General features: G+C 39.1%; 2 protein-coding genes across 4 annotated transcripts; one reads left to right on the plus strand and one right to left on the minus strand.

The window, feature by feature from the left end:
• Nucleotides 1-31: 31 nt before the first annotated feature.
• ftr14l (finTRIM family, member 14-like) lies at nt 32-3087 on the minus strand. The gene is made up of 7 exons (XM_008429580.2): nt 2497-3087; nt 2298-2393; nt 1975-2208; nt 1726-1885; nt 1514-1636; nt 1024-1160; nt 32-930 (listed from the first exon to the last, which is right to left on the minus strand). The coding sequence occupies exons 1-7, from the start codon at nt 2899-2901 to the stop codon at nt 547-549; spliced, it is 1539 nt and encodes a 512-aa protein (XP_008427802.1). The 5' UTR covers nt 2902-3087; the 3' UTR covers nt 32-546.
• A 2180-nt stretch (nt 3088-5267) lies between these two features.
• LOC103476875 (zinc finger protein 883) lies at nt 5268-11496 on the plus strand. 3 transcript variants are annotated; one of them, XM_008429581.2, is made up of 2 exons: nt 5268-5483; nt 7954-11496. In XM_008429581.2, exon 2 carries the CDS (start codon nt 8074-8076, stop codon nt 9787-9789), a length of 1716 nt encoding a protein of 571 aa, XP_008427803.1. In that variant the 5' UTR covers nt 5268-5483; nt 7954-8073; the 3' UTR covers nt 9790-11496. The 3 variants fall into 3 exon arrangements, with proteins under 3 accessions (XP_008427803.1, XP_008427805.1, XP_008427804.1); XM_008429583.1 differs by lacking the exon at nt 5268-5483 and adding an exon at nt 6009-6103; XM_008429582.2 differs by lacking the exon at nt 5268-5483 and adding an exon at nt 6316-6636.
• Nucleotides 11497-12976: the final 1480 nt, after the last annotated feature.

Raw genomic sequence — 12976 nt, forward strand, 5'->3', positions numbered from 1 at the left:
TATATATATATATATATAAAAATCTCATGGTTTTCTTAAAAAAAACGATTTGAAAGATTTTTAAGTACAATAAATGCTGTTAAGAAAAAAAAGAAAAAAAAATCATCTGAGAGATATTAAAGAAAACTCAAGCAACTCACAGGAAGAAATGTATGGAATATGTTACTGTGGTGCTGCATGGTTGCAATTTAACAATTAGTTATAATCTGTGAAATCTCTCCTCAAACTTTGAGTTATTTAATGCAACAGGAATAAAAATGTCCATCAGTTTTGTACATGTTCATTTCTATCATAGTTGAACCACTTTAAACAAACAATGTAAGTCAGAAGATTTGGTGAGAGAAATGAAAGAACGTTTTCAAATTTTAATTCCTAAATACAAAAAATATATACACATATATTGAAATCCTTTTCTATCTGCAACTCATTTGTAAGTAAACAAACACGATAAAATAGAACCCAAATACAATCTATCTCATCTTTCCCATAAATATTGAGAATATTAATAGTCTGTGATTCAAAAGATCTGACTCCATGGCTCTTATCCTACAGCTTTATAGAAGAGCCAAAGCCCCACACGCTAAAAGCAGGGTACAGAGGCTCCACAAATGAAGTCTGAAGACTGTGCAGAAGACGCATGCCTTCAGAGACGCTGTAATACGCAAGTATTCCCTTCCCGTGGTCCAAATAGATGCCGATGCGGGACGACACAGGGGCAGAGAGGTCTTTGCTTCTGTTGTTGTGCACAAAGGTGAACTTGGAATCAGAGCAGTACAAACTCCATGACTTTTCATTCCAGCCGAGGCTGCAGTCATTGCTGTTTCCTTTTCTCCGGATTCCCTTGTAGGTAACAGCCACATCTATCTCTGTTCCTCGCCAGTCCACTTCCCAGTAACAGCGAGATCCGTACACATTTTCTCTGCACAACACCTAAGCATATAAAAAGACCAACATGATCAAAAACCCAAAGCAACACGAAGAATAACAATGAAATAAAACATGTTTCAAGCTGTAAATCCCCACCTGTTGCCAGTGGTCAAATCGATCTGGGTGATCAGGGTAGTTTTTAGGGTCACTCTTCATTGTTGCTGTTCTGTTTCCTTCTGAGAGATGAAGGTTTCGGTGGACTGTGTTGACATCCAGAGTCAACTGGAGAGAATCTGAAATTGGAAAAAAAATAGTAATAATTTGGATCCTTGAAGGTGGTTTTGAAAATTTCTCTTCAGATTTATCACGATCGAGCATTAGAGTATAACTGGGTGTGGTATGATGTATGTTTATGTGATGGTGTAACAAAAGCAGTTACACCTGTGTTTGCTTCACTAAATCTGAATTGTAGGTAAGACTTTTAACCGACGGATAAACCAGTTGAGCAAGGTGAATGCCTTTATTCAAGTTTCAGTCATTTTACTTTGTGGACTCACCCTTTTGCCAAGTAAAGGCGCAGTTATTAACAATGAGACCAGGTCAGACAAAATGTATACTTTTATTATCAGAATATCGTGCTACTTACATTTCAAGAAATCTTCTCTTGTCCTTGGTTCTTCTACAGTCCTTGCATCAACGCTCACAATTGATTCTCTTCTTGACTTTAATTCACCTTCCTTTGCTTCTTGCGTGATGTACACTTCCTTCACTATGAAAGTTAAGAAAACAAAAACGGGATTCATCAAACTGCTTGGTTTTGGGTGTATTTGGTGAGGAAAAATGGACGGATGTGTTTACCTGCTCCAGAGATTTTCATCATTTCTGTCTTGCTGACTTCTTCCACTTGTAATTTCAATGCTGCAATGGCTCTCTTGGCAGGATCGAAGGAATAATTGGGAACAACATTGATGTTGTTTAGGTCTTCATACCCGGAGGGGCCCGATAGAGATTGCCAGCTCTGGTAAACATAAAAATGTCCCATAAATGAGCACATAGACCACTCTGAGCTCTAAAGTCATAGTGTCACATTGAGCAGATCATCCTCACCTGCAGAAAGTGAATGTGATCATCGGTGCGGGAGAGCTTCTCCAGGTTGTTGTGTCTCTTCTTCAGCAGAGTTATCTCCTCCTCCAAGCGGTCCAGGAGTAGATCCCCCTGGGTCACGGTGGTTCTTTCATGGGAGAGGACCATCTCTTTGACTTCATTGTACTTCCTTTGTATAGAATTCATTAGCTCAGTGAAGATCCGCTCATTTTCCTCAAGAACTGTTTGAGCAGAGTGCTGTTGAGATACATGTGAATGATTAGAAAACAGTTTCATTTCAGAACAGAAAACCTTTCTGCAATATAACTTGGATGTGTTCTACTTACTTTCACTGATTCAACTGCTTGTCTTAGATCCTGCCACTTTTTAATTCTCTGGTCAATCCTTTGTTGAGACTTGTGCAGAGTGGTACCGAGTTGTTTCTACAAAAATGCAAGGAAAAGTAAGTTTAAATACTCAAAGGCTAATAACAACAAACATATTTTTTGAGTTCACAGTGTAGAATGAGTTCTGTTCAATGCTCACTTGTTTCTCAGTCCTCTCAGTTCCAGCTGGGACGATGTCATGGTGTTTGTGTTCGTCCATCATGCACAAGACGCAGACTGATGTCTGATCGGTGCGACAAAAGGCCTCCAGCAGCTTGTCGTGCTGGGCACAAACCTTCTCTCTCATCTGACCCGTGGCTTTGACCAGTTTGTGCTTCATCAGGGTGGGGTAGTCATAGTGTGACTGTACATGTTCCGCACAATACGATGCCAGGCAAACCAGACAGGACTTCTCGGCTTTTTGCTTCCTCGTAGTGCAGAAGTCACAGAGGACCTCCCCATCCTTGCTCCCCATCCTCTGCCTGGTCTGGTTTCGACTGGCTGACCGGCGAGATTTGTCCAAATTGGCATATCTGTCCAAGTCCAGACTGTCTGAGTGAGACATTTTCCTTTCCAAAGATGAGAAAATAAAACCAGCAGATAAGACACCAAAAATGAAATCCACTAGGAAATCAGCTTGAGAGCAGTGTGATAGACTTTTAATGAGGTTGATGACTAAAGAAAAAGACTACAAGTAAACAGGATCAAGTATAACTGAGCTCCCGAAGTGAACTGTTCCGGTGAAACTGACAGAGTGACGCTTTGTGTGACAGAATGTTTGCTATGTGGACTACTCATAAAACCAGTATTACAGGTCGGACATATGATTGTTCTGAAATCCACTTAATAGGATGAAACTGGCATAAAGGTCAGGGGGGGAAAAAATAAACATTTTGAAATTAGTAGTAACAATAAGTCTTATTTAGTAGCTATGAAAGCAGGTTAGCACATTACCACTTTATTCTTCAAAAACTTATTTTTAATCTCGTAAAACCTACAAAACCTAATCAACTGCTAAAAAAAAAGGCACTGGCGAAGGAGCACCATCTAGTGGCAGAAATTGACAACTTCATATTCCTCTGTTACGACGAACTGACCTAAAACAGAATGAAAAAAGCTGTATCCATGTGATAGAATTGGAAAGTAAAAAACTGCAATAACGTTATATTGTAAAATGTATTAAATATATGTTTCACATTAAAAAGGAAAATAAAATAAATCAAACTATTTTCTAAAAAACTAATTAAAATGTCTTTGTACTTAAGAATTTCCAATGAAAAGGGCTATGAAGCTACTCTACATGCTACAAAAACAACAGTCATATAAAATAATTGATTAAATAACCAATAGAACTTAAAACACAAGAAAACACCTAACTGGAAATTTTAAACAAAATGAAAATCTCTTAGTTGCTAAAACACATCCAATGTCTCTTTACTTTGAACAGTTTTTCTTGAAATTTAGAATTATTTGTTCATTTATCTGTCGTTCATCTTGCTTTAGTGACATTTTTCTTGTAAATATCACAACAGATACATTTATTGGCAGGCCACACTTTTAGGATGAAATTATTCAAATTTACTAATTCAGATCAAGCTGAATTAATATGCATTTATATTTATCAACAATCTTCCGGCACAATATTTTTGAGAATTATCAAAGTGCTGACACTTTAATGTTAGTGTTAAAATGTCAACCATCTGATCCTGTTCCCCTAAGATGAAAAAAGATAAGCATGGATGCTAAATGGCAACTGATGAACGACTAATGATTGAATCAATCATAAATGATAGAATGCAGGAATAACAGCGTCACTGATAGCAATGAAGTTATGAACATTAGCATAGACTGAGAAGGCATCAAACAAGAGACAGCCAACTGCCTCAGTAAACTTTTAAAACTTTCAAACCCAAAGAATAAACTTCAAAACTGGGAAGAGTCCATAATCTGTCAAACATAGTGGTTGTAGCATCATGCCTAGGGTATATTTTACTGCTAATGGTACAGATGGGATAAATCTTCAATTTATCTTAAGATAAACAGAAATATGGTTCAAACGTGCACACATTGGGTTTTGCAAAAGATTAATAATTCCCAATGCACATTAAAACTGGCTTTATAATTAATTAAGCAGGTCATTAAGCCTCTGGAGTGATTTTCTCTTAAGTTCTTTAAGAGATTTATGGACCATGGTTAAAAATCTTTGTCAGAATACCAATTAAAAGATACACTTCTGATGAGAAGTGTAGTTATATATAATGGTGATGTCAGCAACTTTTGACTACACTAAGTGTATGGCGTCACTGCACATTGCCAAGGCCTATTTAATCAAATATCACTGTGTGGGACTATAATATGTTTACTTTTTACCAATATGTGACAAAATTCAACCTTGAGCACCCAACTGTTGTTTTTTTAAAACAACTGAAGTGATATAGTGTTTCACTTCACCCTGAAAGAAAAACAAGGTTGTAGAACCACCATTAAAAGTCTTATTCGAAAGCAACATTCATGCTGATGATGAGCTAATGTAAACCTCAGATTAGTGGGTGTTCCACTAATCATCATATATTCCGATGGAGTCTGTCTATATAAGATGTTCTATACATGCTTAGTGACATTTTCACTGATGAGATTTAGCACAATTTCAAAGCAAGTCTTCGGAATTAATCACCTTAACTGCAAACCTACATGTTTGCCTCCTTAATAACTTATTTACTCAGTCAATGCATAGCTAAATTTAAAGAAAACCATACCGTTTCATTGGAAATATTTTTGGCAGAAATTAAAGGTTTACTCTTTCCCAACAGAATAATTGATAGTTAGCATGTACTTTGAATTTCCTCTTTCAATCTCCTGCACTTTAACTCCCAGCCTGTAGGGGGTGACGATGGTGTATGTGCTGATATGAAATGACAATAGTTGCTTTCGCTAAAGTGCGTCGGAGGTCCAACGTTGGCGCCAGATGAGCTGTGGCGCCAGCTGTACACACAGGCAGTGAGAGGAAACGAAGACACACAGACCAGAGCAGTGTGACGAGGCTCACTGAAAAACTTGCAAAGCTCCCCTCAGACCCAGCGTGTAAAAGCCCCAAACGATTCTCCTGCTTCTCTCTCTGCAACAACCACAAAGTAAAAAGACAGAAAGGTGGGTGTGTGCATGCACGGTTTTATATACTAACTCTATAGGATGTTAATCCCGGTGAACACTTCATCCTTTAAATGCAATCTATTCTCAGACATATTTTCTCAATAGGTGGGCGGGTGTGTTCCGATAGATATAATCCTGTAGTATCTTTGTAAATATTGTGTGTATAGGGTGGTAATAGCTGACCAGCAGTTTACAACTCTGATGGAAAAATACAGGCCTTGACCCGCGATAATCGTAACAGGAGTGTCCTAAAAGCATACCAACCCAGGAATTTATAGGTTCAAGCAACTATATTATCTTTAAATCTATTAGTCTGTAGTCTTTAATCTGTATTTCTGTGTGAACTACTCTACTTTTGTCTCTACACAATGTAGTTTTAAATGCACGGATTAGTGTTTCATAAAGCTTATTCGCCAGTGTTTTGCGATGTGAAATTATATCAATCTGCATGTATATGGATACTTCAGCTTTGCTAACTAACTGGATTAGCTGAGTTTTTAGCTCGGCATCATGGCTATGTAGCCGCGACATGCATGCTTGGTAGCTGCTAACACAATCAAGGCCGCCATTGAAGTGTGGTTGTTCTGCTGCTGCCGCAGTGAAACACTCGGGATCAGGTCAGTTTGGTTCACGCAGGCATCGTTTTACAAACTGTTTGGTTCTCGTTAACTTGAGGAGCTTATTTTGGCTTCGAATAATCTGCAAGTTTCTCGTCTTTTGTGACTATAAGTCGCCCTTTCCCGGGCTTTTCGCACAGCAGCGTCCTTCTTCAGTTAGCCATCTTTGTTTCAGCTAACCAACTCCTGCTTGGATTTATAGGCGAGTCTTAGCGCGCTAAATGCACTTTAGTTAGGTTAAAAGCCAACACAATGTCGTAACTTCAATGTCCAATGATTATTTAGGATCATCTGTTCGAGTTCTTCAACAATATTCGCTCCCTTTACCGATTGTTGCCCACCCTGTTTAGATATATTGTGTATGACGGAAGCTAAGGCGGATAACGTTAGCCAGCGGCAGCCATCTTAGACTAGCTGGAAGTGCTGGTGTGGCACAACAAGATGGCCTGGTAATAATCGCACTGGGAGAATTTCCGCGTCGTTCCGTCGTCCTAAGGTGTGCTTATAAACTCGGTCTGGCCGCCTGTTTTATTGTAAGTATTTGTCGTCTTTGAAGCCCTGAAAGCACAGAACTCGCGTATGTGACCATCTTCCAGCTAGTTAGCTGGCTAAAATGCAAACGCACTAGCAGCTAACACAATGCTGTTTTGTCGGTAACCAGTCGCCCGTCCTCCATAGCCAGCTAACTAGCGGCTATGGAGGCCATTTGTAGCCGTTGTTGAAAGGCTAACAACCTAAATGTTTAATAACAAAAAGCCCGTTGTCTAAATGTTTAAATGGTTCCTCTTATATCAAAGTAAGGGCGAGCCATAAAGCAAATCTGAGGGAGAAATTGGGGATTAAGACCTAATAAAAACCTGCGTGGTTTACTTTTGTTTAAACATCACTGGAGTATAGCTAATGAAGCGAAGCATGTACGCTAATGTAGCCAGCAAATGCATCACTTGGTTTGCTCAGGTATGAGTTATGTCCATATATAGATTAAGTATATTACCTTAAGCGCTGTTTTTTTATTATTATTAAGATTTAATAGCACACTATAGTTCCTAAAAAATATAGTTGTGGTTTTGTGAATATTTTGTTGCTGTTATATCCCAATAGTTTGCACCTTGGTTTAAGTGTCAGTGAAACTAAAGAGAATGGGGGTGTTTTTTTTTTTACTCTTTGGTTATCTCTATAAGATGAGATATCTTTCAGATTTTCATAAATCTTTAAGTTTGTAAAGTCTCACATCACTGTTGATGTTCAACTTACTGCTAAATTTATAATATGGCTGTGTTAAAGCAGTTTGAAATACAAAATAGTTGTTGCAATCCATTAAGTTTAGATGCAAGTTTAGCAGTACAGTTAATCGAATTAAATGCATTTAATTTACCATCTGCATTAGTTGCACTCAGTTAGTGCACACTCTACTAAATCACAATGAGTTTTTGCAGTATCTCAAAGGGCTGCTTCAATGCAATATTTGGTGGGCTACAATATATTTGGAACTATGTATTTAAACTGCTTTCCAATAATATATGGTATAATTTCAGTTGAACTTTATTGTTCATTAAACTCACAACAGATATAAAACACAGCAGCCTTTATCGTCACTGTGTAGACATTGTTGAAATTATTCAGTTACTTTATTTGGTGCAAAAAAAGTAAGTAGTAAAGTAATTAAAACAGAAAAGTAAATATACTATTTAAAAAATTGGGCTGACCTAATTGATATCAAATTGGTCATTTGATATGATTAGTAAGCAACAAACAGATCCTATGATAACTTATTAGTTTGTGAGTAAACACTGTGTTTTGTGAAATTTTTTGAATAATGTCACAATATTTTTTGTTTTTTTTTTTTCCAGGTCAGTTCACTGACAAGAACGCCGGCGCAGGCAGAAAAAAACCCCAACATATAACCCCGATTCCCTCTCTGGTCATCGTCCGGCAGAAAAACGGAGGCCGTGGGGCTGGAGTGTGTTCTTATGGCCGAGTCAGAGACTGAATGTGACACGCCAGGGCTTGACACACTTGGGTCGGAGTGTGTTATAGCCCATAGCCACGTCGACCTTCACTATGGAGCCGAAACGGAGATCATGACGGAGGAAAAGCGTGGATTGGAGTTGGAGATCCACGGCTCAGACTTAAAGATCCAAGGACTCGGGGGAGAACTCGGGGCTGTCACATGTGTTGATGCGATCGTTGCCGAGACAGACCATGACTATATCAAGGTGGAGCATGCTGACATGCACTGTTTCACAGCAGCAGAAATCAAGACGGAAACGGGCGAGACTTTACTGGGAGAGGTGCTGCTTAAGACAGAAGGTGAGCATGTGGTGAAAATGGAGTCCGATCATGGCGGCGAGTTGACAGTGGAATCTGAGAATGGCGTAATCATACATGAAGCTCACGGCCTACAGTGCAACGAGTGCGGGGAGATCTTTGGCAGCATAGCTGATCTTCACCAACACTTTGAGATCCACAAGGACCTCAACCCGTATATCTGTATCCACTGTGGGGAGAGTTTTGCCGTAGAAGCCAGTCTCAAGCAGCACATGAAAATTCACATGAAAGAAAAGCCGTATGTTCCCCCGGGAGTTGACCTGATTGGTAAAGATGTTATTGATGCCTACAGCCTTAAGTCTCATCAGATGATTCATTTGCCAGACAAGCCCCACAGATGCACAGAATGTGGCAAGAGCTTTGCAGCTGCCATAACGCTGAGGGAACACATGAAGATGCATTCTGAAGACAAACCGTACAAGTGCACACAGTGTAGGAAGAGCTTCGTCCGTAGGAGGCATTTAAAGAAGCACCAGGAGGTCCATGCGCGCGAAAAGCCATACACCTGTGGCCAGTGTGGCAAAGGCTTCGCTACGACTTCCAACCTGAAGCAGCACCAAAAGACCCACACAGCAGTCGTGCTCGGAGATAAACCCCACCGGTGCGCACAGTGTGGAAAGTGCTTTGCGGCCGCCGCGACTCTGCGAGAGCACCAGAGGATTCACTCAAGTGAAAAGCCGTACAAATGCAACATGTGCAGAAAGAGTTTTGTCCGCAAACGTCACCTGAAGAAGCATCAGCAAGTCCACGCCGGGGGGAAGCCCTACACCTGCAGACATTGCAACAAGGGCTTCAACCACTCCTCATCCCTGTCTCGCCATAACAAGACCCACCTGCAGAACCCGGTGTTTTCCCCACCTCAGCCTGGGAAACCCATCACTTTCGTCTCGCCTCCAAAGCAAAGAGTACTCCAGGAAGGAGAGAAACCGTACATGTGCCACCACTGTGACAAGGGCTTCAATCATTCTTCCTCTCTGTCACGGCACCAAAGAGTCCACTCAGATGGAAAAACGTACACCTGCGGTCACTGTGGCAAAAAGTTCAATCACTCCTCCTCTCTTGCGAGGCATCAGAGAGTTCATTTGGAGAAGCAGCAGGCGCTCGCGTCGCCGCTGCAGACACAACAGCAGTTACAGCCACAACCACAATCGCCACAGCCGCCAACACCACAACCGCAGCAGTACACCGCCATCCCTGTTGGTAAGGCTTTCTCCAACAATGCCTTCCCAAAACAGCTCATCCTGTCTGTCGAGAAACCATACAGGTGCTCTCACTGCGGAAAAGGCTTTAACCATTCTTCCTCTCTCTCCAGACATCATAGGATCCATGTAGATCACAGACCAGGGCCCCACCCTTAGAGGCAGCCCTTAGCCCTCATTACCATTTTTCATATGTTTCTGTCCCCTCCAAATCCTTATATCTATATCACAGCACCACAGAAAATGGTAGGCCAACTTCTGCAGACAAAGGGGTCATGTGAGCATCTAGTTCTGGCTAAGTGGAGCAGCTCAGAATAAACGGACAATAATTCAGATTTATTCAAAAGGCGGGGACTTGGCCTGAGAGACTGTGCAAACATGCAACTCTGAACTTAACCCAAGGCTTTGTGTGCAGCTCCAAGATGGTATAGAATATAGTGAAGGAATTTCTCGTGATTCCTTCTCACTCGCTCCCGGACATCCAGAACTCTTTTAAAAGAAAAACAAATGTGGTTTGAAAATCTGCAAGATAAAATGGTATCTTTGGGTAAATAATACCTCTCATCTTTTTCATAGAGTTCCACTCATGTATCTTCAGGTGCACACATTTGCTTTTCAGCTGCGACTTTATTAAAAATGTCAAATACAACTGAACAGGAACTGTTGCCCCGTTTGATTTTTTTTCCCTCCCAGATGTAACTCGTATGAAGCAAATATCAAAAATCCAATGTAGATAATTCTTGATTTTCTTTTATATATATGTGTATAGTTAACTAGTGTGCTGTTCCAGACGATACAACTTTTGATAGAAAGATTCACTCTGTCTCTCCACGTCTTTTTTCTTTCTTTCTTTAATTTTTTTAAGTGTTGGATATAAAAACGAAAAGAAAAATGTTGCAAATGTTTCCATAAAGTTGGGCTCCGTTAACATGAGCCGTCTTGTATATTTATGAGATTGGATTTTTGTATGTCTGGTGGTTTAGCACGGCTTCATAAACTGTACAGAGAGCAATACTGGTCGAGACCCCAGTCTATTCTGACATGCAATCTAGCTATGAGGAAAATGCATATTAGAAAATAAAAATCTTCTGGGTAGCATATTGCAACATGACCCGTGTCCTAATTATTTACTGTGTGGTTTCAACTTCACCCTAAGATCCAAATGTACATTACTGCTTTGGAAACTAATTACCTGTGTATAGTTATAGGTAACACATATTCTTGTTGACCTGCAAACTTTTCGTTGTTTGATCTAAAACAAAAAGTTGTGTATACTAAAACATGAGAATCTCATTTTACAAGATTTTTCTGAAGTCCAATGGATTGCGCTCTATTTACTGTTCTGTGTAAAATATCTTTTACAAACTGACGTATTTTTTTAGATATGGCTTGGGTTATACGAAAGAGAATGAGACGGGATTTTATGAGAGTTGAACATTTGGTGAGCAATATCTTTATTTGGACAACAGTTGTGCGTCACACTGTAGCATAGTTCTTTTCCTTGTGTTAGTTAGGTGCCTTATTGCATGCAATGTAGAAATGTATGCCCAGCTGTTATTTGAGAAGTTAGGGTTTTCAGGATTTWCTTTTTTTTTTTTTTTTTTTTTTTTTTTWKTTCTTATTCATTAACTTACCCTACATTTTAATTTGTCACCTTTTTTTTGCTTTCATGTATATTGCAATGTGTTTACACTGTTACAACTATATTGTTTTATTCCCCCTTTTGATTTTTTTTTGTCAATGGCCTCATTGAGAAAGTGGTGTAAAAGATCCATATAGACTATTCTTGAGGGCAAACCCTGTAACACATCTTCCCCATCTGAGTGGCACATATATGGATAAATAAAGGTTGTTGACTCTCTATCTCTCTCTCTCTCTCTCTCATGGTGTTGAATTAATGCAATTTGGAGTAGTACTGAAATCATGACGCTTATTGTCATACAAATACCAAAAATTATTTTTAAACCTGCACTGACACTGTTTAAACACATGGTGTCGCTGTTTACAGTCTTAAAACTTTAAATCAATTTCTGTGGGTAAAAGCTGTGATTGAATAGGTGTGAAGCCCCTTGGGAATTACCTTTGACCTAAAAAAGAACAACATGTCTCCTACGTGAACTAAACAACACAATGGTTTACATTTCTTCACAGCTGGAGGCTGATTTTGGTCTGAAGCAGAGGAACAAGGACCGGATCTACAGCTGATGTGACCTTGGCCTATATAGTACCTTCCGAAAGTATTCATGGTCCTTGAACTTTTTCACATTACAACTACAATCTCAGATCACGTGTGTTAGATCAGAACTGAAGTGCATTCTTGCAAAATGGGAATAAGTTTGTATTTTGTAAAACATTGCTAAAGCTACCTTTTTTAGTTTGACTTCCAGATTTGCAAATTTGTGGAATAAAACAATTCTCTATAAAATCAGAGGGCTTATGCAAACACACATTTTGTAAGTTTTTGCTACAGATCAGTTGAATTTAAGTGGGTCAAACTAACAGATTATTATGCTTCACGCTAAACTATTATGTTGCAGCATTAACTGTATATTTAGGGTAGATTCACCCACTCCCACCTGTATTTTATTCTTTCAGCAATAGCATTTTCTTGCCATTCTTGCATAAAGGTTGGGGGTTTTAGATTTTTAGTTACTCCCAGCTGTAAATTTCTGCAGCTCCTCCAGAGTCACCGTGGGCCTTAGGCTGTTTCTGTGATTGTTGGTCCTTGCTCATCTCGTTGGTTTAGGAGGGCGGTCTTGTCTTGTTTCCAAATATACCATACCGTTCATCTTCATATATGCAGGATTGCTGTATTTTAACAAAATCTTTAAAGGGAATTAATAGTCCTGCTAATTGTAGAAGGTGCTCAGTTATCAAGAGGCAGAATAATGTTATGGCCTATAGAAATGTTATGCTGATCATGCTTTTAAGTCAGCATTAGCAGAATGAATGGGTGAAATGGACATAGCACACAAACATAAGCAAAGAAGATCTTACCAGTTGTTAAGCTATCTCGGGAATCCATTTACATAAAGTAGTGCAATTTTATTTTTGAAAAATGCATTTAATCTTTATAAAATAAATAAATAACGATCTCATGATACCAAATTAGGGGGGGAAAAAAGAAAAATAATCCCAACATTATCTTTTGTTTTTGGGGTTCCCAGACAGATTCTTCAAAGGATCAAAATAAAAAACCTGATTATGATAATATAATGTAAGATGTAAAAACTTGTATATATAAAAACTTTTACTTTTATGTAGAAACTTCACTGTCCTGCATTAAATTAGTTGCCATGCTGGCCGGGCTAAAACACTTTAACAGCTGTTTTTCTATAAAAAAAAA

This window comes from Poecilia reticulata, linkage group LG15 (genome assembly GCF_000633615.1).
Source record: "Poecilia reticulata strain Guanapo linkage group LG15, Guppy_female_1.0+MT, whole genome shotgun sequence".
Taxonomy (NCBI): Eukaryota; Metazoa; Chordata; class Actinopteri; order Cyprinodontiformes; family Poeciliidae; genus Poecilia; species Poecilia reticulata.